Source organism: Protopterus annectens, chromosome 2.part2 (genome assembly GCF_019279795.1).
Source record: "Protopterus annectens isolate FY-2018-M chromosome 2.part2, PAN1.0, whole genome shotgun sequence".
Classification (NCBI taxonomy): domain Eukaryota; kingdom Metazoa; phylum Chordata; order Ceratodontiformes; family Protopteridae; genus Protopterus; species Protopterus annectens.
The window spans coordinates 546,480,841-546,503,322 of NC_056730.1; the positions used below are offsets into that span (position 1 = coordinate 546,480,841).

General features: G+C 41.3%; 1 protein-coding gene across 1 annotated transcript in view; it reads right to left on the minus strand.

Annotated features, from left to right (window-relative positions):
- The window catches only part of LOC122795708 (30S ribosomal protein 2, chloroplastic-like), a 1,331,913-nt gene that overhangs the window by 284,124 nt on the left and 1,025,307 nt on the right, over positions 1-22,482 (minus strand). Inside the window, exons 7-8 of the mRNA XM_044064010.1 lie at positions 7,879-7,953; positions 7,468-7,570 (exon numbers count right to left, since the gene is read on the minus strand). Coding sequence (XP_043919945.1) covers positions 7,468-7,570; positions 7,879-7,953 — 178 coding nt within the window. The remainder of the gene's footprint in view (positions 1-7,467; positions 7,571-7,878; positions 7,954-22,482) is intronic.

The following is a 22,482-nucleotide window of genomic DNA, read 5'->3' on the forward strand; positions in this document are numbered from 1 at the left end:
CCAAGTATAAAATACACAAGAACCTGGACATGATTGTTTTGTGCGTGTCTGATTTTGTATAATTGCATGTCAAAGAATTAGTTTTGTATAATTGGATGTCAAAAGGTCATTTCTGTAAATTGCATTTCATTGAATGCTGTCATTTCGCACATGGAACATTTCTCAAAGAGGGAGGATGTAGATCAGATTGTGTGTATGTACCTTTAAGAAGCATTTCCAGATGTAAGCACTTGCATATAAATACTGAGCACGTGCAGGCAGCAGTGCCATTTTGGGAGAACAGCCAGAGTGTTAACATGCATGAGTGTGGTGGTACTCAGTCTGTTTATAAGTTTAAGTTACAAAGCCTCATGTTTGATGTGTTTGTGTGTGTGTAATAATGTTGCCTGAACTGAATCCACGAATGTTCTGTTTTATCCTGACCAGACAAGCAACGGTTTGGACTTTGATTTCCATTTTCTAGTAACTGTTTTTTGGCAGCCACCAAAATTAAACTTAACAAGGCGTACTCTTGTCTTTCTGGCAGCTCTGTAACTCTTAGCTGAGGTCTAGGGGAGGACCACATTTTCCTAAATAGTACACTTCTGGAGGATCCAGACCATAAAATACTCCAAATTTGTGTCTCTGGGAGACAAATGGAGAAAATGTTCAGTTTGGCACCTAATTCACTTCCTCAGGGATGTTAACTGCTGAAAGACTGATAACCCCCGCTTGCAGTGTAACCTCAATATAAGCCCTGATTGCCTGCAAAGGAAGCATGATCTTGCACCTGCCTGCTTGCTTAGAATCCATAAACTAGACCAGCTGTCTGACAGAATAATGAGAGGCCACAGAAGTTTTGCATCCAAAGTTATCAAGACTGTTCAAGTCTCCAAATATGTGATTTAGCACCCCCCCCCCCCCCAGGGTACCATATCCCTTACACCATGTGGGAAGGTTGGCTTCCATCACCAAGCAATCCATGAGTTGTCAAAATCTGCAACAGGATTTGCTTCTGGAATAGAAAGCTCACCAAAACATTAGTAACAGTTCACTCCACTGTCTGGCAACAGCAGCTAACACTAGGAGAAGATCCCTGAGAACACAGTAGTTTTGCAGTCAATAAAAGCAAGCAGTCTGTTGTAACATATAAATTCTCAGGTAGGAAAAAAACACAATGATGACTGCTGCAGCTATCAGGTCAAGAAGACATACCAGAATCAAAGCTTGTACCTTACTGAATATCTTGACCCTTTACCTGGGCTGCTATGACCAAGCCCTCCAAGAGCCACCCCCAGGGCATGAATGACAACGTAGAGTGTCCAGTTTTGCAGTTATGAAGACTACCCTCTGAAAGTGAATCAATCAAGACGTCTCCCAATTTACAGCCATTCCAGCAACTGCAGCCTCAGTAACACCCACCTTGGGAAGGCTTCCATGGAGTCCCTGGACAGGACAAGCAGATTTCAGTAACAAGGTAACAGAACACATAGACTGTCTTCTCTTATAATGCACCGATTACTGTGATCTACACCTTGGGATATATGCACTAGAAGTGGTGATCATCCAAAGCAAAATTCAGGAACAAAACACTAATGTGCCAAAAGCATCTAGTGTCACCCTTCAGATACTGCAGCAATACAGGCATAAGATCCTGAAGGACTGCCATACAGAAGTAGACGTAATGTTTAGAGTCTCTGAGGTCCAAAGTGGTATGAAAACCATTCACTCCTTCAGGATCAAAAAGGGTCAAAAGTAAAACACATCTGTGTTCTGAATTCAAGGTTACCTAAATGGCCTCCTTCAACAATACAATCTGGAATTGAAGCAAGTGTTCCACTAACAAAGCTGTCCTGCCACTGGAGATTTCTCCGGGGAAGAACCAGCGAGTTCCAGGACCCGGCTGAGACTGATCACATGAAGAACTTACCAGTCTTCTGGGATTGTTCTTTAAGCGGAGATGAATTCTGAGAACCACCACACCACCAAGCAGAGTCTCAAATCATAGCCTGGGCTGTGGCAGTACAGCGACTGAAGTCATTCTCTTTGGCAACTTAGGTAGAGTATGTTAAACCAGTGTGTTGCTTACATCACCTTCTTCAGGTGACAAGGAGGCAAGCTTTAAAGAGGAGGAGGTAGTCAGAGGGGGGGGTTATAAAGGCTCTGAGCAGTGCTGTGGGGCTACTTCCCCCTCAAGAGATCTAGGAGACCATGCCAAATAGCATATCACTGTTTGAATTGGGCATCCATTATTGCTTCTAATTTCCTCCTTGAGGAAAAATACTTCAGACACACTATCATAAAGCATCAACACAGTCAAAACTACAGAAGCTAAATGGAAGTCCACCTTACAAGTTAATGATTGGGTCTAAATAATATCCACACTGTGCCAAGATATAGGGAGGTCCTCAAAATTCTCCAGCTCCTGAGACACTAGGGAGGATTGGAACTTGATCACAAGAGATGAAGGAAGGGTTGAAAGCATCTACGCTTCAAACTAGTACAACAGCGCACACACTTGCCACACTTGTCCAAACACTGACTACTTTTCAAGTGGTGGTGGTGGGGGGGGGGTAAATTTTGTGGTTTCTCAATTTTACATTGGTCTGAAAAGCTCACAAGTCAGACTAAGGATGAATGATTTAGGAATGGCTTGATAAGCAAAGGGCTTGAACAGAACCCCCACCTTCTGCAAGCTCAGAACAGCTAAATCAAGGTACCTCCAGTTCTCCAAAACAGCATCAGATCAACTCCTTACTTATTTATCAAAATTTTATTCCCGGGAAAGTCCAACTGGGTAGAAGCCCATTTTCAGCAGAGGCCCAGGGAGAAAAGCTCCAAATTATTACAAAACATTTTAAGAACAATAATTTTAAAACCTTCAGAAATAAAACAAAAGCATCTGCAGTTTAAATAATTTAACAAATTAGAAGTACTATAAAAACATTGGTTAAGAATCAATACAAGGTATATCACAATCATTTAATATTTAGAGAAACTTTAAACAGTTTGCAGAGAAATTAAAAGTATGTTAGTACAATACAAACAGAAATTGCAATATGAAATGAAGGAAAACAGACTTATGGTATACTTATAGAGACAGTCAGCAAAAAGAATTGGATAGTACTAATGAAGTGACGAAGGGAGAGCAAGGAGATATAAGGAATGAAAAGGTACTTGTTCACATTTAGGGATATAGTTTATCCTGGATTTGAGCACGAAAAGAGCCAGATTTTAGCTAAAAAAATCTTTCAGAGTGGTTTTGAAAGATGTGAAGGAGGGAACAGACCTGATGAATACAGGTAAGGAGTTCCAGGCCTTAGCAACCTTTTATGAGTACAGACAATCCCTAGCAGATATGCTAGGTTGAGAGTTTTTGGTCACTGAATCACAATGACTGACTGGGAACATAGCCGTGTATATATATATGTTAGTTGATGTGGCAGTTCTAACCAATTTAGGCTTTGCAGTGCTATACAGTGGTGGGTTCTGAAAGGGTATGTGCTGCAAATTTAGCAACTTTGTTACAGCATTGTTCAAGTTTTATTTTTTATTTTGTTTTTTTAAGCCTAGAGGTTAGATGGGAGTTCCATAAAGAAGAGTCAGGGAGGAGATAAGTAGTGGTAAGTGTAGTTTTAGTTGCATCAGTGAGAAAGTTTTTGCCTGTGCAAAGCATCCCTAGTTTTTGATGAGTTTTTCTCATGCAATTTTGTACATGCAGGTCAAATGTAAGATCATCCACTATCACCCCTAACAGTTTACTATGAGAAGTGACTTCAATGGTTGTATTATCAAGAGAGACAACTTTAAATTTTGTTTTTTTTTTCATGAGAGAGGGATTTCAGGAAAAATAGTTGTAGCTTGGCTTTTTTGGGGGTTAAGCATGAGTTTTGAGTTATGAAGCTATGTTTCAGTGGCTGTTAACGCTTCCTGAGTAATTTTTTGAGATGTACCATGTTGCCAGATGTGCAAACGAGAGTGGAATCATCTGCGTATTGTATTAGGGTGGCTTATTGTGTGAAAGTAAAGAGGGTGTTGGTGAAAATTTTTAAGAGGAGGGGACAATGGCTAGAGCCTTGTGGTACAGCAGTGGTGACTGGAAGGTAGGGAGACAGCATGAAGTGTCATTTTACTGACCGATACCTATTGGACAGGTAGCTTTTGAACCACAGAAGGGTGGGCTGAGAGAGGTCTAGTGAAGTTTGCCATAACAAAATGTGTTGAAGGCTTTAGACAAGTCTAGAAATAAGGAAGAGACTAGTTTGCCGTTACCTCTAGCTTTACTGAGAGTATCTATATAGGTTAGAAGGGCAGTGCTAGTACTATGGGAATGATGGAAGCCATGTTGTGTAGGGGATAGGAGTTCTTGCAAAAGATGGTCTCGCAATTGTTTCTGAATACATCTTTCAGGTATTCTGGCAAGGGAAGATAAGATTGCTATAGGTCTAAAGTTATTATTGTCTGTTGAATTTCCTCCTTTGTGCAAAGGGATAATGTGTGACTTTTTCCAGAGAAAGAGAATGTGGGATTCCCGGACTGACTGACTTGTAAGTATTGAGAAGTATGGGCAATGCTATTGGCTGCAGTTTTTAAGTACTCACTTGGAAGGTCATCAGCTGAAAAAGAGCATGGTTTAAATTTAAGAATAGTTTTATCTAGGATGTGGGAACAAGTTTGAAGGTGAAAGTGGACGTGGTGATATGTGGTTGTTGGATGGGGTTGGGATTAGATGTTGAGGAATACCTGGTGAAAAAAAAAAGAGAGATGAACTGTATTGCAGTTATGAGTGGTGAGTTATCAGGAGAGGGGTTTGGGTTGATTTTTTGGTCAGGATGTAAGATTTCTTTAATGGATATCCAAAATGATTTAGGGTTGTGTTTATTATTCTGAAAGTTATCACATTATAGTTTTCTTCTCATTTATTTGCTTTTTAGTATGACTGCGAAACATTCTGAAGTTTTCAAGATATTGAGGTGCTTTACATTTTTGACATTCTTTCCATAATTTTTCTCTATCCTGCATTAGCATTCTTCTCTTTTTGGATAGTCAAACTGCATTACTCATTTTCAGTCTCTTCCTTCTAGGAGTTGCAAGGCTATTTATGATATTTAGAAAAGTTATACTGAATTCAATTACATCATCATCGAAGGGGAGGACTTTTAGGAAGTTCTAGTTAATAGATGATACTGTAATAATGAACTTTTCTGTGTTTAACTTGGAAAGGTTACAAGTCGTTTTATACATATTATGTTTAACTGGATGTGTGAGATGTCTAGTTGTATAGACTAGGAGATGATCACTGAGACAGTCTGACATAATACCTGTGATGGAGTATTTTTTGCTAGGGTCTGATCCAGTCTGAGAATTAGATATATTGCTATAATGTGTGGGGCTATTAATTAGTTGTATGAAACCATACAAGTTCATGCTAGATGTAGGGGAGTTAGAATTTATGTCCAACCAATTAAATTCACAACACAGAGTAACATTTTTTCTCTCTCAGTGATCATCTTCCAATCTACACTAATTCATGTGACACAGAGCACCTCTATGACGCTCTTCAAGAGGACCCTGGACGAGTGGATGGGGCACTGTAAATTCTTACCAGCAACAGTGCCCACAACCCTCCTGGACATGGGCAGTCATCACTGAATGGAATTCTTTGGTACTGACTAGCATTTTCATGGTATTACACTGGGATGAAACGGGTAGGCTTACAATGACCTTCGGGTTGACAGCCTAGTAATATCCTATGATCTTGTGGAAATGTCATGGATCTCCAATGTTGGATATCTTCCATTACAGCTGTGTTGTCGCCAGGAGGGATATAAAGGACAGTAATTCATATTTGTTTATAATTGCTTATTTTGAGGAAAGCGATAAGAAACCCTGCTGAACTGAATTTTGGTACTGGCTTGTTGTAAAGGGGACTTTGGTAGGTATTGGGAAATATTAAAGGAATACCATCACCTTTCTTCTTTACATGTTCATTATGGATGATATTATAGCCAGGAGATACAACTTCGGTGTCATTTATGCTGGGTTTAAGCCAAATTTCAGTTACAGCGAGAACATCAGGCTTATGTTGGGTAATCCAGGCATGTAGAGTTCAGCAGTTTTATTTCTTATACTTCTAACATTAATTGCAGCAAAAATTACATGACCTGGGTTGAAGATTAGCTGTTGTTGGTGTGTGGGACAGAATTATCTTTGTGTGCACTGTGACAGGTTGGGCCAGGATTAGGGTGTATATCATCTTCTAGACAGATTTTAGTACACTAGAGAATTAAGCACATTTGTTTTTTTTGGACATGATTCTTGCAATTAATTTTGTTTTGGTTTCAGATGAAGTGCAATTAATCAGCCGGTATTTGGAATAACGGTGAGGGACAATATTAAGTATGCTTGGTGCAATGTGTGGTGAGTGTAAAGAGGAACTATGTATAGGTGGCTGGAAAAGAATTGGAGAGACATCGTGATATATTACTGAGTCATGGTAGGATGAAAGATGGCACAGCAGGAGGAGTAGAACAGAAGATAAGCTGAAGAACAGCATAATTAAGTACAATAATCTATTTTACAGATGGCCGGGAGTGGGGAAGTAGAAATGAAGAAGGAAACAAGAAGTTGCAGGACAGTAGGAGATTCAGTGATGGTGGTTTCTGAAAGCTGAAAGAGGACAGGTAAGGAGAGAAGTATTTTCTATAAAAGATGAGAGGTAGTGTCCTGGTATCTTCTCTGGAATGTAAGGTATTAAAAGCTAATGTATAACAATGAAGTCAAAATAAGAGGAAATGAGAGTTTATTTGGAAAAAGAAAAAAAATACAATGTAGAATAGACAGGTAGGTACTATTAGGGAGGGAGGTTGTGATTATAAATGGATCTAGTGCAAAGCAGTACAGAAGGGAGAAAGACAGTTGGGAGTGGGGTAAAAAATTAAATACAGATAGGAAAGTAGAAAATAAGAAACAGAAGTGTTTGTATAAAAGTAGCAAGATCATTTGAGGAGGGTTTTGGAATGAGTGTCACAAGTAGAATGTGCACGTATGAAGTATAATAGGTTAAATTTTAACAGACGACAATAAGTTTATAGCCAGAACAAAGCAATTAACAAAGAGATGCAAGTAAACAGTGTGTCTATCATTTCCTGAGACTTAGCTGGCACATACAGAAAAGTCTACTTACCCTGTAATGGTGGTGATGGTAGGAAGACGGTTAGACTACTAGAATTCACTCTCTTTTTAAAATGAAAGAAATGAGAGGATTGAGTCAGATGAGCAAGCCTATTTTCCTGTACGGTAGGAATCAGTTGAGAGATATTCTATTTCTGAAGAACAATAATGTTGGCTTGGATATGTCTGTTGTATCACCTATTGTATTTATCAGTCTCATCCATCCTGCCCTCTGAATTCCTCAGTTGAAACCAACATATAAAAACATGAACAAGTAGTTCATTTTGTAGTTCACTGCATAAAACTATTCCTTACCTGTAACAATTTAAAGGCCCTCTCAGCTGCTTCTTTGCTTGAATAATTAATAAAGGCACAATAACGCTCGCTGAGGATCCTCATACTGTAAATAGGACCCGCCCTGTTAAAAAGTGACAATTCAAATAAAATTGAAACAGGATAAATTAAAACAGCAACACAGACACTAAATATAAATGCTGTTTTAAACAAATACTAAAACTGAAATTTTAATTAATTGTGTACTTATTTGCAAAAACAAGTCTTACTACTTATGAAACTACATCTTGGTTGTGTCTGCAAATTAAACAGACACCACACAGGTATTTATGTGCTGTTCTGTCTTTTCCTTACTGTATACTGTAGAATAAGATAACACTGCAGAAGACTGATTAAGCATCAGATAAAACTGTCTCAAACTGACAGACTTACCGTTGAAAGTAATTCAGCAGCAGTTCCTTTGTTACTCGCTTTGTCACATTACCTACCCAGACTGGATACAATTGTCTAGGTTAAAGCAGAAAACTGTGTTTTAAAATCCATCAAATGCTTTAATCAGAAAAAAAACACATTTTAGAAAAAGTGAAACTTCAGAAGTTTAGCAAGAATTCTGAAACTATGTGGAATATCTCCTACAGCTACAGAATGGTCTTAAAAGCAATGAGACTAGACGCATGACATAAAACAGCAGTTTGAGACAAACAATGTTGTTGAACAGTATTAATTATACTAAGTTACTGTTTGTCAGTTCATAAATTCCATGGTGGTGCAGCGGGAGCATTGTTGCCTCACAGCAAGAGGTTCTCCCGTTCGATTCTCGGCTTGGGTTGGGAGTGCCTTCTGTGTGGAGTCTGCATGTCCTGCCTGTGGTCGAGTGGGCATTTGAAAGACATGCGTTGAATGGGCGTGCCTTCGTTGAAGGTTGGGCGTCGGGCTGGCAACTCTACACCATAAAAAAAAACCTGCCAATCATTAGCAGACCGCAGTTCCACTGTGGCGACCCCTAACTGGGAAAAGCCGAAAGACAAACAACAACACTGTTTGTCAGTTCAGTATTTTAATTACTAAAGTGACACAGAAGAGCAATACTTAAGGAAATACATGTAAATGCGACACTTCGGCATTAAGCCTTTAAAACAATCATAAATGCCAAGTCAAACTGAACAATGAGAAAAACGCAGAATCACATGAAAGTAGCAAGAAATCTCCAGCACAGGCAGGTTCATAACAGCACTAAAATAACACTACAATATATGCAATAGATCTTACTTACACAAATAGACATTCGGGTACCACACTTTTGATTACCGTTCAGTTTTAGTACATAAAGTTCAAGTGATTTTTCCCTTAACAGTGCAACACCCATGCAGTTCTGAAACCAAGTGAGAGTGATAAGCAAGAAACAAAAGATGGTAACCAAGAAACAAAAGACATCTTACTGAATCAATGGATGTATTAGGGGCCCTCCCTGATGGGTCCCTAATGAGTTGGTTCCTTCTCTCCTCCAATCAAAACTTAGCAATTTTCTTGAAATATTGAGAGAATAGACACGCAGCACTGGTGAACACCATTTCATGCACTGCCTAAAGTACAACTAGCCCATGAGCACGCAAACTTACCCCAACCATTTCTAAGCACATTTTCTGCATATCAAGAAATATTTATGTCAAAGATATTTAACAGTAGATTCAAAATGTGGGCCACTACCTCTTAATGAGCAACAAATGAGCAAAATGAGGAAACCATACTAATGACTTACTAATACAACTCGGAAACTTAATTCATTTTAATGAATGAACAGGATTTAGAATTATGTACCACTGGCACTAATTAAAAAAAATGATTAACAATGAAAGTGTGATAGGCTCTTTCAATGCAAAACACTGAGGAACATGGATTTTTTAAGAATAAATATAAGGAACATTCCTCATAATGACGTAAACTTCATAGGTATGCTGGGTATACCCATTTCATATTGGTCTAACAGCAAAGTTTCTCTAAGTTGCACCATATTCCCATCAAAAATCAGTGCAGGTAAAAAAAAAAAAAAAATCAGTGTAGGTCGCTTGATTGCTTAGGTGATGTGAGGCTCCCTTACACATCTCATACTATTCCATATTCTTGTGTATTTTGAGACAAAAATTCATCAGGCATGGATGCTTGCACTAGGCAAACAAAGGTGCTTAGGCAACTGCAAAGAAGTGTATGTATCCCTCAAATCCCAAGTCTATAAATTACCTCCAACAATGAATAAAAATGTGCAAAGTCTAATAAAATATTGGCTAAATCTGACAGTTTAATGAAAAAAGAATTTATGTACTTATCATAATGTTCCATCTGTGTTATCGATCTTCATTTATCCTGATATACGGGATTCTGTTCCGACTCTTGGAACTGGCTAGGCCATTATAACCGCTCAGGAGAACCAAAAACTCTTAAGCCAAGTCCCTACCCAGAATGCCCCTTTCTAGATTACCTCAGATAAAGTTTGCAGCTATAAAGGAAGACAAGAAAAATAGTCCTATAACAACTGAAGAGGCTATGTCCAAGGTTACACATGAAATAACAGATAACCAGGACTAGAGTCTGTTCCTCCAAGGAGTCTGAAGGAGGGTGGGGTGTCAAGGATAAATGAAGATCGACAACTCAGATGGAACGGTACAGTAAGTACATAACTTCTTTACCTGATGCTGTCAATCTTCATTTATCCTTGACATATGGGACAGAGTTCCCAGGTACCTTGCATCTTGGGATGCTTTATGGAAGGAAATTTCTGAGCACCATAGAACCACAGGATGCCCTTCCCCTGGAGACCAGATCCACTTTGTAATGCGTGATAAAGGTATGTGGAGTAGCTCAGGTTGCTACTGCACATATTTCATCCATGGAAGCCTTTGAGTGGAAAACAGCAGACGTGGCTATTGCCCTTGTAGTATGTATATGCTCTTATTGGGGCTGGTAACTGGAGGTTTCTCTTATTGTAGATTAAGCTTAAACATTCCCTTAACCACTTAGATAAAGTGGCTTTTGAAACTGGTTTACCCATGGATGGACTCAAAAAGAAGACAGATAACTGGTCTGACGTCTTAAAGTCCTTGGGTCTACTGAGATAAAAATGCAATTGTCTGTGAACATCTGGTAAGTGTAAACAATACTCTCCCTAGAGAAAAACTAGGCAAGAAGACTGGTAAATCAATATGATTAAGGTTACTTTCAGATACTACTTTTGGAAGAAAGGACAGGTTACTTCTTAGCGACACAGTGTCCTTATGAAAGATCAAATATGGAGGTTTTGAAGATAATGCATGAATCTCTGAAATTCTTTTTGTGGGCGTAATGGCTACTAACAAAATGGTCTTTCACGAAAGAAACTTCAAGTCACAAGTAGCCGCCAGCTCAAAAGGGGAATGGACCAAGGACTGTAGAACCACAGTAAGATCCCAGGGGACAAGAGGATCTCTATAAGGTGGTTTTAACCTCAAGGTTCCTTTCAGAAAATCAGAAAACCAGAAGACCCGAACAAAAACCAAAAAAACGAAAAACCTTTCGGGTCCAAAACTTGAGAACTCTGTTGAAAAATAACCCGTCTTAGCTTAAAAAACTTGCACAGTTCCTTTTAAGTAGCTAAATGATTCACTTTGAATCTAAAAAATGATAGTTCAACCAAGATGGTTAAAAGCAAACCAAAACACTTTAATTCGTAGAGAAACACAAATCACCACAAGCGCTTTCGCCCGGTCTTACCGGGCTTTTTCAAGTGTGACAAGTATAACTAAAAAACAGTCTTTTATAGCGCAAATGCGTGAAATTAATTAGTTAATTAAACGTAACCCTTAATACACAACCCATTAAAGAGATGTCAATTTAACGTACAATATTCATGTTAATATTTAATAAATCCACATCTAAACTTTATATGTATGTGAAAATCTGCTGTCAGATATAAAGATATTTCTTTAAAAACAAGTTAAAAATCAGATGACAATGCAAAAACTGGTAATGCTATGTACACTACAAACCAACTAAAGCCATCTTCTGTGTTGTAAATTTAAATCAATTAATTGAGTAACATGCTGCTATATTAAAAATCTCTGGTTTGTAGTTGAAAAATACAACTAACCCTATTTTGTCTCACATTACTTATGCACTACTGTTAAAACCTTCAAAACTAATGAAATGAAAAACGTGTGTAGAATTGACTTGAAAGCTAATGAATTTATAATGAGTCCATGATATAATTGTGTATATCAAGGTCAGAAAAGGGATACGTAGGGGTGGTGTTGAAAAGATGAATACATATAAATCAATTATAATATGTTTCTTCTTGCCTTAAGTATGGGACCAAGACTAACATTGTCGTTAAGTCCTGGATTTTTTGTGGCATTCAGTCTTAACTGCCAAATAAGCTCCCTAATACCAAGCAAGGTTTCCCAATCACCTCCCCTTTGGTCTTGTCGTATTTTTTCAATAACGAAAAATTTGATGGACATTTCTGGGCATTCAAGGGAATGTTTGTAGAAGGCGTTAGTTGCCTTCTGTTTTTTGATGTCATAAAGGTGCTCATAGATCCTGCGCTTCAAAGCCCTTTCAGTTTTGCCAACATAAAAAGCTGGACAACGTTGGCAAAGGCCTATATAAACCACCCCTGAAGTGTTGCAGGAGTAGTGGCCGTAGGATTTCAAATTGGTGTTCCGGGACGGAATACGTACATGGTCACCTTGCAAAACATGTGAGCATTGGTTACATTTGCCACAACTATAACTGTCTAGTTTTTCAACCAGTCTTTCACCAGTGCCTATTTGTTCCCTGTGTGAATTCTGCTCAAAGATACCTTTAAGATTAATACCCCTCTTTCTGACAAATCCAATATTGGCAGGTAATGTGTCTGCAATTTCATCATGCATAGTAACCATGGGCCATAAACTTGCTATGGTGCTTTCAATAAAAACTGCGTCTTGTGTGTAGGTGTACACAAAATTTTTGCGGGCATTAAAATCAGTCACAGCTGTCCTAGTAGATATTGCTACTTGGGTACCTAATAATGGGAAATAAAATTCGTCCCTTTTCATTATAATTTTAGTTAAAACTGTTTGAAATAAGTTCAGTGGATACCCTCTTTCTCCAAACAGTTTCCTAAGAAAATCAACTTCTTTGAAAAAAAGTTGGGTCGTACTACACATTCTTGACGCTCGGATGAGCTGTCCCTTGATAGTTCCCTTTTTTTTATGTAAGGGGGATGGCCACTTTCAAAATGCAAAAAAGTATTCGAGTAAGTACTCTTTCTGTAAATTTTTGTTAAAAAAACCTTTTCCGCTAGGATTCTTTATCAATTTGACGTCTAAGTAGTGCAGTGTGTTACCACTTAATTCATAAGTGCAGGTAAGAAAATCAGTGGACTTGTTTAAATTATCTATAAAAGCCAAGAATTGTTCCTTAGAACCATCTCAAAGTATACAAATATCGTCTAGATATCTTCTGTAATATTTAATATATTGTTTCCAAGTGGTGGAGTGAATATAAACCGTTTCCCATTTGTGTAACACAATGCTGGCATAAGCGGTGGTGCAAGGTGCGACCATTGCCACACCACTTTTTTGTCTGAAAAATTCTCCATTACAATAAATGAAATTGTTGTATAGTATAATATCCATAAATTCAATTATGAGGTTAGTCAAATTGTTACCTAGATCTGCTTCAGTGGCCAACATTTGACTAAACAATTCCATACCTTGAGTGTGAGGTATGCTGGGAAAAAGTTCCACAATGTCTATGGTTACCATTAAAAAATTGGAGTTATCTACATCTACAGGGAGAGTGGTCAAAAACTCCCATGAGTCCTTGCAAACATGTGGAAGACTAGCAGTGTATCTTTTCAGGTGTAGATCCACAAACTTGCTTAAGGGCTCAGTTATGCCATCCGCACCTGCAACAATGGGACGGAATTTCAAGGGATTTAGTCTTTTGTGAACTTTGGGAATGCCAAACAGCATCGGAGTTCTTGGCTTAGATACCAAGAGGTAATTATATAACTTTTCATCTATTGCACCCTGCATTAAATAATCATATAAAAAGTATTTAATTTTGTCAACCGAGAAGGTTAACTCATTGACAGACATTGGTTCGTAAGTATTACTATCTTGCAGCATGTCGTGCAAATAATTTTCATAATCTTGCTGATACATAAGCACAATGCCACCCCCCTTATCTGGTTTCATTACCCGTATCTTGTCTTTTTTAATGGTGTCCACCACTGTTTGCAGGGCCTGCGGAAAATTAGTGGGTTGTTCCACCTTGTGATAACTTAAGTTTTCCCTCCAAATCCTTTCCACAATTTCCTCAAATATTTTTAAGGTTGGGCGAGTGGGGGGGGGGGGGGGGTTACAAGTGCTACTCCTGTTCAAAGTACTGATGTGTTCCCCTTGATTCTTAAAAAATAAGGATAAATTCAAGTTCCTGACGAACATCTTGAGCTCTATCAGTAACTTTGGGAGGTAACTAGATTTTGTGGAGACGTAATGTAGACCCTTGGTGAATAATTCAAAATAGTTTTGAGTGATGTTCAACTCTGTGTAGTTAAAAATGCTGAAATTGTTGTAACTTACAACTTTACAAACAACCAGTTCTTCTTCAAATGTACTCGAACTCAAATTCGTTAAAGTACAATCTACATCTTCTGTTTGCGCCCCCTCCCCCAAGTGTGTTGTTGATAGAAGTTCGTTTTCACCCCTGGTCTGCCCTGGGGAACCTGAAAACCCTGTTGTGGGTTGGAACCTCCCTTTTGAGCAATACGTTCGCTCCTTCTAGGTGGTTCTTGGTTAAGACCTTCATTCTGTTGATTAAAATCTTCAGTGTTATTAAATTCAGTGTCAAACCTTGTGCCCCTTATTGGAGCAGGATGCCAGGCCCTGCCTGATTTCATTGAGATCTCTTTCTAGCTTCCTAGCTTTTCTCTCTAGCACCTTTAAACAGTGTACATCTACCTCTGCGAAAGTATCATTATATCTTTTTCTGTAACCCAAAAATTTCTCACTTTTAGTGATTTGGTCATCTAAATTAGTTAAATCATTTAAAATGCGGTTTGCTTTGCTAGTATAATCATTTACCATCAATTCCAACATTTCTAACCCAGTCTTATTAAATAGTTCAATAAGTCTGGAGTGCAGGTCCGAGCTCAAGTGTGCGTTGTTTGGAAAACGAAAACAACGTAAACCCTTGGGCACCCGCTCTACCCTAATGCATTCTTTTAAGTAGTTTATTTCCATTTGTGCGTTTTTGTAAGCGTACAATTTAGTTTTAAAAATGTCAAACTTGTTGTCCAAATGTTCAAATTGAGTATCCACAGTACCTGTCCTGAACTGAGGTTGCTGCTCAGCCCATGTTTTAAAACTGAAGTTGACATCCTTGGGCAATTGTGGTTGCTCATTCCCGTCGCGTGCAATGCTATTCCACAGAGAACCAAATGGTTTGTCCGCTACCCACGAATGGCTTCCTGCAGTTGCGCCCTTCGGCTCCCGCTGCTGTTTGCCATATTTTCCTTTTTCTGCGTTCTGTTGTTGGTTGCAGGGAACTGCAGAACCACTACCTCCATTAGAAAGTGCCAAGGGCTGATTTAGTTGCGTGAGCAATACCAAAATCTAGTTAAATTCCCTTCTTGTAACCGGTGTGTCGTCGAGCTCTTCCTGCAACAATAAGGGAGTGTTCTCAAAGTCAGGAGCCGATAGGTCTTCGGCCATGTTGCACCACCAATCAGAAAACCAGAAGACCCGAACAAAAATCAAAAAAACGAAAAACCTTTCGGGTCCAAAACTTGAGAACTCTGTTGAAAAATAACCCGTCTTAGCTTAAAAAACTTGCACAGTTCCTTTTAAGTAGCTAAATGATTCACTTTGAATCTAAAAATGATAGTTCAACCAAGATGGTTAAAAGCAAACCAAAACACTTTTATTCGTAGAGAAACACAAATCACCACAAGCGCTTTCGCCCGGTCTTACCGGGCTTTTTCAAGTGTGATGAGTATAACTGAAAAACAGTCTTTTATAGCGCAAATGTGTGAAATTAATTAGTTAATTAAACGTAACCCTTAATACACAACCCATTAAAGAGATGTCAATTTAACGTACAATATTCATGTTAATATTTAATAAATCCACATCTAAACTTTATATGTATGTGAAAATCTGCTGTCAGATAAAAAGATATTTCTTTAAAAACAAGTTAAAAAGCAGATGACAATACAAAAACTGGTAATGCTATGTACACTACAAACCAACTAAAGCCATCTTCTGTGTTGTAAATTTAAATCAATGAATTGAGTAACATGCTGCTATATTAAAAATCTCTGGTTTGTAGTTGAAAAATACAACTAACCCTATTTTGGCTCACATTAGAAATTATCCTTTCAGAAAAACTTTACACAGCCTATGTGAGATTAATGAATATTCTTCAAAGCCGTCATGGAAGTTGGAAATAGCAGCTAGTTGAACTTTGATGGTAGAAGACGAAGATCCCTGCTCCAAAAGCATAGACAAAAATTCTAAAACCTTTACAACTGGTGCCAAAAGAGGGTCAACTCCATCATTGTGTGCCCAAATAGAGAACAGAGCTTCCAAGTGGAAGGCTTATGGGAAGCCAACAAAAATTTTCTGAACTGGAGAGGGCAAGTTATTTTGCCTGGCGATCAATGGAATTGCAGTAATCAAGCTGTAAGCTTGAGGTTTTTCAAACTGCAGTGAACTAGTCCTTGTGGATGGGACAGGAGGTCTGGATCTGGGTCCAGAGTCCATGGACGATGAAGTAGGTGAGGCCAAAGAAAGGGGAACCAAACTTGTTGAGGCCAGAAAGAAGCAATGAGAATCACCTTGCTCTTCAACCTGATGGCTTTCTTCAAGAACTGAGGAGTTAGTGGAACGGGGGAAAAGGTAAAGTGCAGTCCTAAGGGCCAATCATGAAGGAGAGCGTCTCTTGGGGACTCCCCTTACAGGGATTAAGGCAAATTAGCTGCTGCACTTGTTGTTCAGGGGTGATGCAAATAGGTCACAGCAAGGCTGGCCCCAGCAATGGAAAATCTCCTTTGCCACTCTGGGATTGAGAGACCACTTGTGAGGCAGGTGGATGCAGCTGCTCAACTTGTCTGCTATCACTGCTGTGCACTGCTATGAGAAAGTGGCTGGCAATCACCCACTGCCACATTCTGAAAGCTTCTCAACACAGGGGGTAAGACTTGGGTCTGCCCTGTTTGTTGACATACCAGACTACTGATATGTTGTCTGACTGAACTGCAATCGTTCCTAGAGGGAGGGCAACTTGGAAGGCTTGCAATGCTAAGAACACTGCCCTTGGTTCCAGAAGAGTGATATGCAGACTGGCCTACATCGGGGACCTAGTGCCTTGGACTGTTCTGCTCAGATAATGCCCCCCCCCATCTAGATGGTGTCCGTGGTCACTATGGCCTTGGGTTGGGGTGAAACAAATCATTGGCTTAAAATAATTTCCTCTGATTTCATCCACCAGGATAAATATTTCTTGCAGAAGTTGGTGATTAGAATGACATGGGTCAAGGGATGAGTGAAGGAGGACAATTGGGAAGCTAGAAGCCACTGCAGAAGTCTTATGTGAAATCTTGCTATTGGAACCAGTGTGATGGCTGCTGCCATGGATCCTAGAGCCTGTAGAACTAATAGAGCAGGTAAATTGTCGGAGAGGATAACTTCCACCTAGGATCTTATCTTCTGCAGTCTGTGAAGAGGAAGGGAAGCAACACAACAGGTTGTATTCAGGCAGGCTCCTATAAACTCCAATTGCTGAGTCAGACTTAGATGGGATTTGCTATGAATCACCGTTATACCTAGATGAGCACAAGTATGTAGAATAAAATCTCTTGTCTGTTCTAGTAGATGCCTGGTGGGAGTGGTGACGAGCCAGTCTAAATATGGAAACACTCCATCTGTGCAGTCTGAAGTGAGCTGCTACTGCTGTTATACACTTGGTGAACACCCAGGAGGATGTGGTGAGACTGAAGGGCACAGCTCTGAACTGATAGTGACTGGCTCCCAGCCAGAAGCGGAGAAACCTTCTGGAGCTCTTGTCCACTTTTATGTGGTAATACGTGTCCTGGAGGTCTATAGTGCACATTCAAACGTCTTTCCCTAAGAAGGGGAGAATAGACTGAACCGTGACCATCCAGAATTTTGTCTGCTGAACAAACTTCTTCAAAAGGCTGGGATCCAAAACAGGTCTCAACTCCACTCTCTTTTTTGGCACCAAAAAGAACCTTGAGTAAAATCTGGATCCTGTCTGGTGGGACTTCTTGAATGATGCTTTTCTCTAGCAGCTTTTGCATTTACAGAGCTGCTTGATCCCTCTGATTGGGTGGAACATCAGGGATTCTTCTTCCTGTTTTTGGAATGAGCATGAAGGGAATGTAGTATCCAATGGCAATGATCCTTAGCACCCAAGCATCAATAGTTATTTGCTGCCAGGCTAGCAGGTGCAAGGATAGTTTTCCAGAGGTACGCAACTGGGCCTCCCCTCAGGAGCGCTGGTAGGGTTTCCCTGAGAATGAATCTCTGGAACCCTGACTTGTGGGCCACCTCTGCTGCGAGGTCGGTGTCTTCCATTACAGCTCCACCCTCTGCCCCGAGGGGAGTCACTGCCACATTAGTCATGGAAAGGCCCTTGGGTTTCTTAAACCACATTCTTCCACTCCTCTGGTTCCTGGAATAGGAGTGTTGTGGAGCAGAGAAAAGTATGCCTACAGCAGACAGGGTCTTTCCATCCTTTTCACACCTGGCCAAGGTATCTCTGGCTCTGGGGCCAAAAAGGGACAATCTGTCAAATGGAGTGTTGATGAATGAAGACTTAAATGACTCCGCAATTTCACACAAGTGCATCCAGGCATTCCTCCCTATGGCTACTCCGGAACTCACTGCCCTAGTCGTCCCTTAAGCTGCATGTGCATTGAGCCTCATGGACGAATTAAGAGACAGATTCCAGGATGGCAAGCTGGGAGGCCACTTTACTCTGTATCTTGTTAGACACAGTTCCTTTGCAAGATCCCTCTGGAGTCTGGTGAAGTGTGGCATGAAGTTCAAAGACTGTAAGGCAAAGGTCAAAGAAGTGAACACCCACTTCCCGAACCTGTCCATCTCCCTGGACTCTCTGTTAGGGAAGATGAACAGTGGAACTCTCTTCTGCAAGTTCTTTCTTCGTTGCTGCCACAACGACCATGGCATCTACTGCTAAACCTCTGGCCCAATGCTGATGGTCCTCTGGCGCTGAAAGGATCTTACCTGGTCTCCTAGGGATTGGTTCTACAGAGTCTGGGTCCATCCATGCCCGCTGTGTGATCAACTTAATGAGACAGTCAGCAGGCGGAGTCACCCAAGAGTAAGATGGGCGAGCTCTGAAAGCTTGCAGGTACACTGACTCTTCTGAGGAAGGGTCTTTGGTCTTCCAGCCACCCCTTTGCTTTAATATTTCAAGAATGTCTCCAAAGGAGACATGTTCTGGGGGGTGACCGGGGGGAAGCCTCCTCATCATCGAAGTCTGTGTCCTCGGTGACAGTTCCTCTGGGGAATCTAGGTGTTTCCTCTTACACATCCTATTCTGGGGCACTTCCTCAGTGGGAAATTCTGTGCAGGACTTGGAAGAGGTAAGGCCCTATACATGGATATCCTGCAGCTTCAATGCTCGCTGTCCGGGCATGGAAGTTGGTAGTAGCTCTGGACAAGACAGAGTCCGGGGAAAATGTTCTGAATGGGAAGGAACTGGCTGAGAAACTGCAGTGGCCAAGGGCATCTCCATGACCTGGAAGGCAGGATCCCACATGAAAAGGGATGGAAGCCCAGAACCAGGAAGGACAACCTTGGAACTGTGGTTCCACCCTGCTCCGAGGAGACCAACATAGAAGTGGAAGCTGAGGAAGAACCCACTTAACAAGGCAGTGGAGCCATGACCCCAGGAGTCCATCAGTTCCAAAGGAGCCGAGGAAATTAGGGCAGACACTAGAGCTGAAGGCATAAGAGCTGTCGGCACCAGAACAGCCAGAACTGGGGAAACTGGAGTTGTGGTCTCCAATAACTCAGTGGTGGTTAGAGGAAGAATGTCTGGTAGAGTCCTTGGATAGAAAATTCCATCTCCAGAAGGAAGTGAAACCTGGGAAGAGGCTGAAAGACCCCAACCCACGAAGAGCTGATCCACCAACCTCACAACGTCTACATCCGTCAGACTCCTAGAGGAATGGACAGAGAATGCTGAGGGGATTCTGGCCTCTCTAAAAAGGGGCTTGGAAGGGGTCTCACAAAAGATCTATTGAGGGGGAATACCTAATCCTGGGAACTGGAATAAATCCCAGTCCCAAAGTTACTGACAGTACAGTGTAAGGAACCGGTTCCAAAATTAAAGACTGCACAGTAGCAGGGGCCAGCACCGATGAAGGGGAATTCACATAAATAACAGGCGCTGTGGTGGTCAGCACCGAAATGTGTGGTGCACAGCTGGTCACTACAGTCAGTGCTGACAAAGTCGTTTCCATAGATTTTTTTGGCAGTTAACTTTGGTTCCGCAGAGTGTGTGGGAACAAGAAGTTATGTACTCACCATAACATTCGATGTATGTAGCCCATCTCGCCTCACATTCTTACTCACGGGTTTCGGAGCCGAATATCGGCTACAACTCAGCCAACTTTTATTTTCTAGCATGAAGTCTCTTATTGGCTGGGCTAAACAGGTATCCCATGTTGCACTGCTCCATAGCCCCAGATCTTGTTTGCTGGCAACCCACAATCACATCTCATGCATAACAATAACCCACTACAGTAGAACACTATCAAGGGGAATAAGAAAAAACAACTACCACTGAAGGGTACTCAAACGCCAATTCCAGCCTCCAAATCCTCCAGGAAGGGGATAGGTGGGAGGGTACGAAAGAATGTGAGGTGAGATGGACTACATACATCGAACGTTATGGTGAGTACATAACTTCTTGATGTTATGTAGTCCAATCTCACCTACATTCTTACTCACGGGACAGCGTCCCCAGCACCTCTATCCTGGGAGGCTCAAAGGAAGATACTCCTGAAGACTATGGAACCAAAGGAAGCCCGGCCCCTAGAAGCCACGTCCAGTTTGTAATGAGTAATAAAGGTGTGTGGGGAAGCCCACGTGGCTGCAGCACAAATATCATCCAAGGAAAGTCTAGCATGGTAAGCTATTGACGCAGAAACAGCCCTACTAGAGTGAGCCTTGACGGGGAACGGTAGATTTCTGCCTGCAGAGGAGTAAATAAAGGAAATACAACTTGAAATCCATCTGGATATTGTAACCTTGGAGATAGGGGATTCTGCTCTGCTTTCTGAAAAAGACACAAACAATTGGTCAGCTTTTCGTGGTTGTTTCGTCCTGTGTAAGTAGAATCGTAATTGCCTGTGCACGTCCAATTGATGAAATCTAAACTCTGCTTTGTTCGAGAATTGAGGGAAGAAAACTGGCAGCTCGACAGACTGATTGAGATTAACAGTAGATGTTACTTTAGGAAGAAAAGACGGATTAGGTCTAAGAGAAACCCTATCCTTATGGAAGCTTAAATATGGGGGTTTGATGGACAGAGCTTGAATCTCTGACACCCGTCTAGCTGATGTGATGGCTATTAGGAAAGCAGTCTTCCAAGACAGAAACTTTGACTCACAGGAGGCAGCCGGTTCGAAAGGTGGGGAAGTCAAGGCTTGCAACACAAAGTTTAGATCCCAGGGCATGATAGGTTCTGACACAGGAGGCCAGAGTAACAAGGTACTCTTCAGAAAGGCCTTACAGAGTTTATGAGCCATAAGGGAAGGCTAGTAGGAGGTATGAAAATTAGAGATAGCAGCCAGCTGCACTTTTATGGTAACAGGGGCAGAACCGTGCCAAAAGAGCATGGACAAAAAATCCAAACCAGCAGGAATTGGGGCTGTGTAAGGGTCAAGTCCTTGGGCTTGAGCCTAAATGGAAAATCTCTTCCATTTGCTGGAATAAATCTTCCTGGTGGAAGACTTATGAGAAGAGGATAGAATGTGTAGCACCTCAGGCGAAAAACTATGAAGTCTGACTAACGACGGAAGTGGAGTAGCCAGGCTGTCAACCTGAGGGTCGGGAGGGAGAGATGGAACTGCCCCAACATGTGCGTCAGTAGGTCTGGTACTGGGTCCAGAATCCAAAGAATGTCCACCTCGAATTGATGAAGAAAGGAGAACCAGACTTGGTGAGGCCAGTGTGGGGCAATTAGAATCATCTTGCTTCCCAAGGATATGGCTTTCTGAATCACTCTTGGTAACAGAGGAAACAGAGGGAAAGCATAGAGCAGACTGGAGGGCCAACCGTGAACTAAAGTGTCCCTGGGTGACTCCCCCTGTGGGGGGATCAGGGTGAAGTAGCTGCTGCATTTGGCATTGAGGGGGCTGGCTAAAAGATCACAGCAAGGCTGACCCCACCTGCTGAAAACCTGTTCTGCAACCAGAAGGTTCAGGGACCACATGTAAGGCATCAGAATAGCTCTACTCAGCCTGTCTGCTATCACACTTGCCTTCCCCGGAATGTGCATTGCCACTAGAAACCGTTGGGAAGACACTGCCCACTGCCACACTCGCATGGCCTCTCTGCAAAGGGGGTAAGATCTGGTTCCTCCTTGCTTGTTTAGGTACCACACAACGGACATGTTGTCCGAGTGAATCACAATCATTCCCAGAGGTAGAGAGCTCTGAAGTGCCTGCAATGCCAATAACACCGCTCTCATCTCTAAAACACTGACGTGCAGATGTACCTCGTGATCTTGCCACGTGCCTTGGAGTGTCCTGCCAAGATAATGCCCCCCCCCCCAATCTGGGAGGCATCTGTGGTCACCGTGGCGACAGGTGATGAAGGGACAAACGGTTTTACCTCGTCCAGATTGGTGCAGCATAGCCACCAACGGAGATCCTGCTTGCATCGGTACGTGAGAGGATGTGGTGGGAAAGGGGGAGTTTCTGAAAGGACCATTGGGCAAAGAGGAGCCACTGAAGAAGCC